At 44.9% G+C, this 10,879-nt stretch overlaps 1 protein-coding gene across 1 annotated transcript in view; it reads left to right on the forward strand.

Annotated features, from left to right (window-relative positions):
• Positions 1 to 6,321, forward strand: part of LOC102384198 (chitotriosidase-1) — a 9,665-nt gene extending 3,344 nt beyond the window's left edge. Inside the window, exons 5-11 of the mRNA XM_025205837.1 lie at positions 904 to 1,069; positions 1,786 to 1,910; positions 2,415 to 2,538; positions 3,408 to 3,590; positions 3,822 to 3,938; positions 4,690 to 4,819; positions 5,666 to 6,321. Of these exons, the coding sequence (XP_025061622.1) occupies positions 904 to 1,069; positions 1,786 to 1,910; positions 2,415 to 2,538; positions 3,408 to 3,590; positions 3,822 to 3,938; positions 4,690 to 4,819; positions 5,666 to 5,958 (1,138 nt within the window). The 3' untranslated portion in view covers positions 5,959 to 6,321. The remainder of the gene's footprint in view (positions 1 to 903; positions 1,070 to 1,785; positions 1,911 to 2,414; positions 2,539 to 3,407; positions 3,591 to 3,821; positions 3,939 to 4,689; positions 4,820 to 5,665) is intronic.
• Positions 6,322 to 10,879: the final 4,558 nt, after the last annotated feature.

Genomic DNA, 10,879 nt, shown 5'->3' on the forward strand with positions numbered 1-10,879 from the left:
GGAATTTCAACGCCGGCGTGTTTGTTACTCAAAACTGAAGGTTAAGTTTTCTGGGAGGTGTTCTCTGTATGATTATTGTTCTAGCTCAAGTGAACTTCTGGGTAAAATGACAATGACCTCTCTGGTGGGAGTCATGTAAAATGACGTTTTAAGGGCAATCTTAAACTCGGGAGAGTACGAATCCTTGGCAATTGCTTCCCGCAATCATTTGTAAAGCTTTAAACCTGGAGCTGTCCCTGAAAATTCCCTCCAAAACCAATATTTGAGACAGTGCTTTTAAGTAAGAGATTAGCCTTCAGTCCATGCTGCATATACAGAGCAGGAAGGCAAGGAAGAGAGAATCCCTGAAAACAAACGGGGGCTATTGCACTCTTCCAGTCAAACAGTTACATATGTCCTTACAAGACTAGGGCAGTACAGGCATCTCCATGGTCTCTTTGAAGGTGGGGGACACCCCAGTGCTGGGAGACAGGAGACAGTAGGTGTTTATTCCCAGCTCTGCCACTGGCTTGCTGTATGACCTTGGGCGAGTCACCTAATTTCCTCCTTTTAAAATGGTGTTAATAATCCCCTATGTCAGAAATCAGCTATAGGAGGTGCTCTGACATCCTGGTGAAAAACACCACTGAAATGCCTGTAATACATATATGTCAGATACTGTTTGGCAACCAATAGTCTGGAGAAGCAGAGCAAAAATCTAATACAACGCAGCTCAGCTAAACATTGATTTGCCCTGCATAAGGAGGCATACAGCTTTTATATCAGCACTGAGCAGGACTCTGGGTGCACACATTTCCTCCTAGCTGTATTTGGCCTTCTTTGCAGCCACAGACTAGATCCAGCCCCTGTGACAGACTATCAACTACTGCCTTCCTGCTGCTGACTGGCCAACTTTCATGCTAGGTTCTCCACCATGGTGTCCACTCCCGCCAACCGTTGGACGTTCATCCTCTCTGTGCTTCAGTTCCTGCGCCACTATGGCTTCGACGGCCTGGACATAGACTGGGAGTATCCGGCAGCGAGAGGAAGCCCTCCTGAAGATAAACAGCGTTTCACGGCTCTAGTCCAGGTGTGGCATGCCTCAGGAGCTCAGCCCCCTCTCTCCAGGGTCTGGCAGGAGGAGTAAGGAAATAGGAAATGAGCCTAGATAGCTCTCAGGCTGCATCTGCAAACACTGCAGCATGCAGGGTAGAAGCTGGTGAGGGGTGGAGGAACCATGTGATAGAAGCTAGAGGTGCTGTAGAGACAGAGCCAATGTGCATCTGAAAATTTCCATTAGAGAGGTGGAATAGAGCAAAAACAGCCTTTGGCAACCTGGATGGAGGCTTTCATCCAAGCTTTGGGCTCATCTCCAGCTTGGCCATTCTGAAGAATGGAAGAGGTTGTTTGAGAGGCATATGGGTAAGGCCAGGTATTGGCCTTCCTAGCCTGTGGTGCCTGGATCCCCTTTTAGAGACATCCCACTCAGGTGACAGCGGGGATCGTAAGGCCCAGGGCATCAAAACTCTGACCAGCCACTTTACTTATGTGTTTCCTGGGGTCTGACTTGTCTTTTAGCACTGTCAAGGACAGCACAGTCCCCATGTGAAATCATTCAAGGCTTGGCCCTGAATATATGAATTAATTGGAGAGACCCCAAACTACCAGCTTGATCAGGAACTTATTGGAGTTGTGCATCTCTTATGGATGGGCAGCCCCTCTTTAGTTTAAAACTGACCTTTTTTAAAGCAAATTGAAGGCTCAGTTAATGCATTGATGCTTACTTCTTTCTGTTCTGACCCAAAGGAAATGGCTAAAGAATTCACGGAGGAAGGGAAGAGGACACAGAAAGAGAGGCTGCTGTTGACTGCTGCTGTGGCTGCTGGGAGGGAAAAGATCAATGCAGGCTACGAAGTCAGCGACATCCTAAAGTGAGTCTTGTCCAGCCACACTATGATATAGAATAGTCGTTTTCAATCTTTTTTCATTTCCGGACCCCTAAAAAATTTTGAGCGGGGGTGCGGACCCCTTTGAATTGTAAGTGTGGGTATTTGAATACTTTTGATTGATCATAGTCATCTTTTACGGACCCCTTAGATATAGTCTCTGGGTGCCCAGGGGTCTGTGGGCCAGAGGCTGAAACCCACTGCCAGTGCCATACCTAGACTTCTGGTGGCCCTGGGCAAACTTTGCCAGAGATGATGATGATGATGATGATAGTAAGTGGACAACAGGGAAAAAAATACCATTTTTGGCCCCTTATCTGTCCAAGGCCCAGACTGCTGCCCAGTTTGCCCATGCCCGTGTCCGGCTCTGCCCACTGCCTTAGAGTACAGTTAAGCCACGTGGTCACATGCTATTACCCAGGCTTCTCCGTGCCCTTTACACTAGGTACAGAGAAAATATCATCTTGTTTTCTGTTCTCCTTTTTAAAGAGAACTGGATTTTATCAACCTCATGACCTATGACTTCCATGGCTCCTGGGAGCATACCACAGGCCACGTCAGTCCTCTCTACAAAGGAAACAATGAGACAGGACCTGCCGAATACAGTAACACTGTAAGCAACAAAGAACTTCTGCAGGTGGCTTTCACCTCTCAGATCCATAGCGCTCAGCTAGAGGAGATGACTGCAGAGGCATCTTTCCCCAAATGAGCCTGCATTTACCATCTAAACCCCTTGTGCAGATTGGGGGAGTGGGGTCCAAACCCTAGACAACAAGCGCTGAAATTGCTTGCAAAGCTATAGGGGGAGAAAATTTTAGCTTGGATGCAACCTCCTGGGAAACATTAAATGTGATAAAGAATAGTGGGTAATAGTTACTAAGTCACTTTCTCTCACTAGATCTAGATCACCATTACCGGGTATTCCAGCAAAAACACAGAACTGTTCACACAAAGTTATTGGGTGCATTCAATCACAACATTGACAGTGGTGTTGTATTCCTGAGAAACCAACAGGGAAACCGAGTGCCTTATACCCCATGGAAGAGTAGAGGACGTTATGGGAAGACTTAATATCTGGCTACATAGGGAGTGGGCAAAGAGGGGGAAGAAGTTGGTTTGGGAAAACCCGTTTATGCCCTGGCAAAGTGTTTAGGCTTTTAACAAGAAACTGGAGTTAAAAGTCACGTAGCTACAGGATGGCCCATATTCTGCAGGGAAAGCAAGCCAGACAATTGTGAAAAGGGTACAGATTATAGGTAAAGATGCAGCAGGCATATTCCCATAAAATCCACATAACTGGCTCACTGCATGGGCAGACTTCAGGTCTGGTAGCAGGAGAGTGGAAGGTTCCAGGGAAGCTCAAGACATCTAGCTTTGTTAGTCAAGATGCAAAATTACCCTCCTTTCCACCTGTCCTGTAAAATGTAGTCACCACCAGGTTTGATTGCAAAGGGAAGGCAAATCAACTCTCCTCTGATACAGGATGCTGCCGTGAAATACTGGATGAGCAAGGGGGCCCCAGCTGAGAAGATCATCATGGGGATCCCCACCTACGGGCGAGGTTTCACCCTCTCTTCCTCGGACTCCGATGTTGGCGCACCTGCTTCTGGGCCTACAACTGCAGGCACTTTCACACGGGAGGCAGGATTCTTGGCCTACTATGAGGTGTGGTGCATTTCGCTTTCCTCTTTGTAAATGCTCCTGTTTCTATCGTGATTTGCACATGTTGCTGGGAATTGTTGAATCGACTCCCCTGCTCTACAGCAATCTAATGTTTGGAACCCTCAGAACATAAAGCTTCAAGACTATTACATTTCCCCTTCTTTGCCCTAGCTCACCCAGATTTCACTCTCTCTTCCCATCTGTGTGTCTGTGTCTCTCTTTTTTCCTCCCCAGATCTGTACTTTTCTGAAAGGTGCCACCACCAAAATGATTAAGGATCAGAAGGTGCCTTATTCCTTCAAGGACAAGGAATGGGTGGGATATGATGACATGGAGAGCATTACAACTAAAGTAAGTAGTTCCTATAGATTTTCCTGTAGATGCACAATGTGGCAGGGAGACCCTGAGTTTCTGAACCTTCCTGTAGTTCAGAGAAGTGGGCTCACCTTTACCTCTTACCTTAAATTTCTGTAGAAAAGGCTTTGCCCTTCCTATCAGACATCTGATATTTTCATTGCACTTTACCAAAATCAAACAGCCTGCCTGTTTCCTGGTAGGGTTCGGATGATCTCACTTTGCAGATGAGGAACTTGAGGCACAGAGAAGGGATGTGACTGGCCTGACATCACTGCAAGAACTGAGAATAGCAGTAAGATTTCAGGGGTGGCCACAAAACAGAAATGGAGTCTGGTAGCTAATGCCCAAGTGAGAGTATGCGTCTCTCTTCAAGACCAAGGACAGAATGGAGAGGTCCCTTCTGCTCCCAGCTTCTCCTGGACGTGGCTCTAAAAAGTGAAACTTAGTGGTAGGCACCTGGCATCTTGCACTGTCATGCAAAAAATATCATCCAGTGTGGGAGCACCCAAACCTGGAAGGGATTCGTGCCCTAATGAAGCTTCCTGAATCTGAGAGAACTGGCACATTGAGCAAGTGCAGGTCGTTTCTCCCACCTATCTCCTAGCCAGTAATTACTTGGGAATGGCAATAGGACCCTTCTAGAGCTGTCACAGCTTGCAGAGGCCTAACAAAGATGAAATGGCATCACACCTGCCTCCCCGCAGCACCAGAGTTCATATTACGTGTGGGTTTTCCCCTCTCCTAGGTTCAGTACCTAAAGAACAACAGACTGGGAGGTGCCATGATTTGGGCTCTTGACCTGGATGACTTCAGTGGCTCTTTCTGCAATCAAGGAGCATACCCTCTTCTAAACACCCTGAAGAAATTGGGATGTGGTGAGGAATGAGTGAATCATTTGTTATACGTACGGGCTGAATTTTTCTGGCCCGTGTGTCTTCTGCTATTGGGAAAGAGGTTTGTGCTGTTGGAAGGAAAGAAAGAAGTACAAACGTTGTGCAACAACAACAACCCCAGTCCCTTTTGATCAGTCACAAGAGTCTTCAAGGAAACAGTAAAAGCAACACACTTGCATAATACATTTTTTCTTTTTCTTTTTTTTTTTTTGTAAAAATATATGTCTCTCTCTCTCTGTCATGCATATATATATCTACGCTCCGAAAAGGATTAATCCTATCCCGTTACAGAAAAAACGCACCCACACCCCCACGCACCCATACAAAGGCCTGCTGGCCACCTGTACCCATTACAATATCGCATAATACATGACCTTTTTTTGTTTTAATGACCACATGCAGCTGGTGGCTTCCTCTTTTGTAAGAGCTCAAAGGCTACAGAGGCATCTCTGCTGCAGTGTCCAGCATAAAGAGAGAGGAGCCTTGGACACAAAAAACATACCCCCAAAAAATGATCTAAGCCTTGCATTGGATTACAACATAGGTTAGGCCTCTTAAAATCATTCACACATGCTGGATATCTTGGAGGTGGGCTTTCTTTTTGTTTAATTTCCCAGGCTGCTGAGCATCAGAGCTTTGCATCTTGTTACTCAAGCCTGATTTGCTTGAAAAGTCACACTTCAAAACAGTGTCACCTCTCTGCATTAATGTCCTCTTCTCTGTTTCACCAGTCCTCCATGACCACCAGGCTTTGGCCACAGAATACATCATGTAGTTTTGTCTTTGGGTTTGCTGTCAACAATGTTATTTCTGCTAATGCATTTGCAGGGATGGCACAACCAACAGCTGCTTCAACCACTGCAAGGATGGCACAATCAACAGCTGCTTCAACCACTGCAAGGATGGCACGATCAACGGCTGCTTCAACCAGCACCAACCTCAAAACAACTCCTCAGCCTGTTCCAGCCTCCAAGTTTTGCCTTAATAAGGATGATGGCATCTATCCTGTCCCAGAGGAGAACACCAAGTTTTACATCTGTGCCAACAGGGCCACCTTCAGAATGTCCTGTCCTGATGGACTGGTTTATAATGGCACATGCAAGTGTTGCGACTGGCCTTAAATCCTCCAGGGAAAAAGAAAAGCTTCAAAACCATTTCTACAGAAAGCTAAATGAAAGGTAGATTCAGAGTCTCTTCAGTATCCTCTCAGTGCTTCTGAGATCAGTAACACAGATTTCCACCTTCTTCACTATCCTTGCTCAGTTTCTCTTTGGCCTGCAACCATTACAGTGATACACCTCAGAGCTGAGGAGGAGAAGGGATAGAAGAAAAGTCTTAGGACCTCTCAGCATGTCTGGTGGGTTTTCAAACTGATGAATGAATCTTTCTTCATTTGCCATGGCCTATATTAGCCTTTCACTTCATCCCTCGGGCCTGATTTCAAGTGTGTGCACCCCAATAAAACCATAAACTTTCATTTGCAAGCAACAGCAGTAAGGTTTTTTTGGTGGTGTTCTTGTTCTACTGGGCAGAAAGTGTCAAGTGAGAATTGGAGGAATGGGATTTGTGGGATCTCCTCTTATCAGGAGTTGGACACTTGATCTAATGCACAATACAATAAAGCCTTGTGTGTGATCACAACTCCATCTTGTCCTTCCTGCAGTGGCCACAGAGACCAGAGTGCGTCTGTAGAACATGTGCAGATCTGGCATCAGGGTAATTTTGTGCTACACAAGTGGTTTCTCCCTCTTACCCAGGACGGTTCAATTCAGATATGTTATATGGTTTTCCAATCAGGACAGCTCCCCAAAACAAAAGACAATTCCTAGAGTCCACACTCCATTACAGCGACACTCAACCCAACAAGGTGCACCCACAAAACATGGACATCCTTTATGCTGAAACAGTCAGAATATATCCCGGTACAGGCCCATGCAGGATGTGTAAATAGCCACTGAACCTTTCTAGGTGCTCACAGCCAAAATCCTGGAAACTAAGGGCAAATCACTGTTTTAGGATCATCGGGGATAAATATATTGGCAGGTGGAATAAATGGGTTTACTGTCACAGAAGATTAGAGTCACTGGAGAATGCAGGGGAGGAGTGATGTACTATGGGGACTGGGAGTGGACCTGCTTGAGTTATGGAGTGCAAGAGCAGCTTTAGGAAAATGTCTAATCTAGTGCCCAGACCATTAACACCACTAAGCACCTTGGGACCAAAAAGAAAAGGAGTGTGAGACTTAAAGATGTGGAGAGAGTCAATAAGAGGGGAGGGGAGGAGAAATCAGGATTTTGCGGTCAATTTTCCAGTAAGAGGAAATGAAAACACTGAGCATGGGAAGGGGCAGCTGGGTGTGACTAGGTGTTTGCATTAGACTATCATTTCCTCTCTATTTTGTCCTTTGTAAAGAGGAATTCACACCCACAGATCACAACAAAGAGCAGATGTGAAAGTCCCTTATTTGGGTTTGTTTCTCACCCTTCTAGAGTAGCATGACTTCTCATTGTTGAGTTGATTGTGCATTTAAACCAGACGTTAATGCTTAAGGCATCTCTGAGCCATGTTACAACCCATTCCTTAAGTGCTGAAGCTGCTCAGACCTTTGGGTTTGGTTTCTCCAGATCCCACAGGGACCTTGCCCTGGCCCTTTTATGGATTTATGGGTTCTGAAAACTTCTGGTGCATTCCCCAAACACAGGCACTGCAGGAGACAACCACTACGTGCACTTCCATCTGCCATCCATGCACTTCATAGCCATTCATGAACCAAGTCCTTTTTACTGCTCTGTAAGACACAAGTCCCATTTTGCAGCTGGCACCTCAGGAGCAGAGAGGCTGTCAAGTGACTTGCCACAGTCAAACTGGGAATCAGGGAGAGTCAAGCCAGTTAACACTATCCCCTTTGTGAAATGCTCACTAAAGCAGAAGCCACATAAACTTGTCTGAACCTGAACACGCTTCAGTCCGGCACTGGTATGGTGCAATGCTGAAAGAGTCAAGCCTCAAGATTAAGGACATCTTTATAGTGTAATAAAATTAAATTTGAAGAGCTCTTGCTGTACTCCTTGAGGAGCAGGAATACAACTAAATAAATGTGTTCGAGGTGCCAACTTCCTTTACCAGGCATCAGGGAGAAACAAAGCCAAGTGTCTGGATGTGAAAACAGGCAGGTGCACACTTCACACTAACGCTGTACAATAATAATCCCATTTCCTACCAGCCACATCCTTAAAGTGAATGAGACCCTTGTCCTTTACTTAATTAAAAAGCCCTGCTGTGGTCTTGTTAAATCCAGGTGATTGTTCTAGTGGACAGGTGTGAAAGGAGGATGAAGAACGGGGACTAGCTATTCTGCAATACTGTTTCCTTTGTGTCAGACTGATTAGTGAGCACTGCTATTCAAGGCAGCATAGAATGAGCACTTTTTGGCTTAGTAAGACTGGGTCTGGTTTATTAAAGTTTAATGACTCTTGTACAGCCTGTCATTGAATGGGCCCTAGTCTGTTTTTTTGGGAAATGAGTGATAGCATATGTGCTGGTGAAGTGCTGATCATCAACATGGCTCCAGGGCGGATTATATTTTTGCATTCTCACTTGTTAATGAATTGTGACAAAGTCCATCCATATTCAAGCCAGTCCTAAACCAGAGGTAACTAAGGATGCTTAAAACTAAATTTGTCATGGTGGGAAAAGCAGAAACTTTGCTGAAAAACAGCAAGAAAACTTGCAGACAGTCACTTGACTTTTGTGCCTCTTTCCCATACTTTAGCAGGGTTGATACCAATGACAAGACAATAGCTGTGAAGGTGAGTGTTGACAAACTGCTCTGAGAGCCTCACATGGAAAGCAACAGAATAGGGCCAGTGTCAGAGGTAGGTGTATGAAATAGTAATGTGTGTTATTTACTCTGGTGGGGGAGGATCGCAAATAATACCTGTAAAATTCTGCTGTGCACCCCCTCGACTTGCATCGTGAAACTGTTTCTTTCCCTCCCCTACCTAGTGAAAAATGCTAGGGCAAAATTCCTCCTGGCCTCCTATTCACTACCACTCGTGTGCTCCAACCTGGAGAACTGAAGAAACATGGCTTCACCGAGGGACAGTGGGGAGGGGGCAGAGCTAGAACGTCTCTACCAATTGTAGCAACCTCCAGACAGATCCCCAGGGACAAGGTTTAACAGAAAACCCAGGAGTTTCAAAAGGGATCCAAAGCACTCAACTCCAAATCATATGTCAACTTCTGAGAGTGCCTAAGAAGGATAGGTCATTGGATGGGTCATATCATGAAATTCACTGCAAGGTTTTTATACCTTCCTTTAAGATACCTAGTTAGAAGCTGCTATCATAAAGATAGGATCCTGAAGTAGATAAGAATTGACACTACTGGATTAGGCCAGCATCCTAGGCTAACTATGATAGTCAGATGGGTTGCTTGCTTGTATTCTTTAGGGACTAACCTCTGAATTTAAGGAGGAATCTCAGAAAACTAGAAAAAGGGTGCAGCTGAATGCTGCAGTATGAGCTGGAAGGAGAAGTACCGAAGACAATGACAACAATATCCATTTACACAGCATTTTTAAAAGGCTCTGGAAACCAAATATTGCCTAATGAATAAGACATTATTAGCCTAGAACTGTGCGAGATGTGGGCTCTGATCCCAAACTAGCCACTGGCCTTCAGGGTAACATTAGGCAAGTCATTTCACCTCTCTACCTCAAGTTCCTGCATCTACAAAATGGAGAGAATGACTGACCTCCGTTGTAAAGTTCTCAAGTTATATATTACCAGTAGTTGGTGTCTGGAAAAGGCTTGTGTGTCAGCTTTGTTGCATTGCTCTTCTCATTAGAGGAGTGGAACATGCTTAGTGTTTCTTAAAAAACAAACCAACTTATGAACTGGCCCAGATGGCTTCATGATTTCGCTTGGACACTGGCTGATGCATCTAGAAATGCAACTTTCAGAGCACCAGAAATGTGACCTAGAAATAAGTTTTAGTAGGAAAGAGGCAGGGTTCTTTGGGTAAATCTGATATTTTTTATTAGATCAACTCAAATGGTTGGAAATATTCTTCTTTGCAAGCTTTTGGGTACAAATATCCTTCATCAGGCTGAGGAAGCATCTGCAGTTAGTATGCATTCTTGTAGCCTGAATGTGCAGCACCAGACTGCTAAGGTAGCATTCCCCCAACTACTCTGATGCAAGCAACATTGACATCTACTGGTGGGTCACTTTAATTCCTTATAAATGCATCTGTATCATTTCTTATAATATGTAGCAGGAAACAAGGCAGGTGGGAGATTTGGGTTAGGTATAAAAGGAGTGCTGCAATCCAACAAGGAAAAGAAAACCTCTAGGGATAATACTGTTTTACATCAGAAGAAAGTGACTCTGAATTTTCATCATTATCATAGCATCACTTATTCAGTGTTTCCATAGGTTTGCTGGAAAACAGGTTACTCCTTCCCCCCACACACGCATTCTGTTAAGCAAATGACAAGCCTGAAATCTCTATGGGGAATTTCTCTTTACCCCTAATATTCCATATGAACCAATGTATTGCAAATACCTTGACTGCTTTGTCAAAATGTCCCCTTCATTTTTAAATGAACCTGACTATTATGAAGTCAACTAGAAAAAAAAAAAGCTGTCCATGTAACCTAGGAAAGTGGGGGGACGAAAGGGGAGAAAGTCATCACAGCTTTGCAGAAATGCCCCACCAGGAAAGAATCTCAGGTCTGCAAACATCTCTCATATGGGTTTATATATCCCTGATGATAGGCTGCTGATCTCAGACTCACTGACTGCTGAGCAAAATATCCCCCTTGATTTAAGCTGCCTCTCTATTGTATTTGGACTCTTATTTTGCCTTCTGCAGTGGTGTGGAGAGCTGCTTATTTTCAGCAGGCATTTTAAATGCAAACCCAAGAGCCACAGACAGAAGAGCAGCCCCATTCTTTTAACTCTCAGAATCAAAGGATCCTTGGAAGTGATGTAGAACTCCCCATGCCTGCCTTGGCAAAGGCAGGGACTGCCCTGTGAT

The sequence above is a fragment of the Alligator sinensis genome, unplaced genomic scaffold (genome assembly GCF_000455745.1).
Source record: "Alligator sinensis unplaced genomic scaffold, ASM45574v1 scaffold872_2, whole genome shotgun sequence".
Lineage (NCBI taxonomy): Eukaryota > Metazoa > Chordata > Crocodylia > Alligatoridae > Alligator > Alligator sinensis.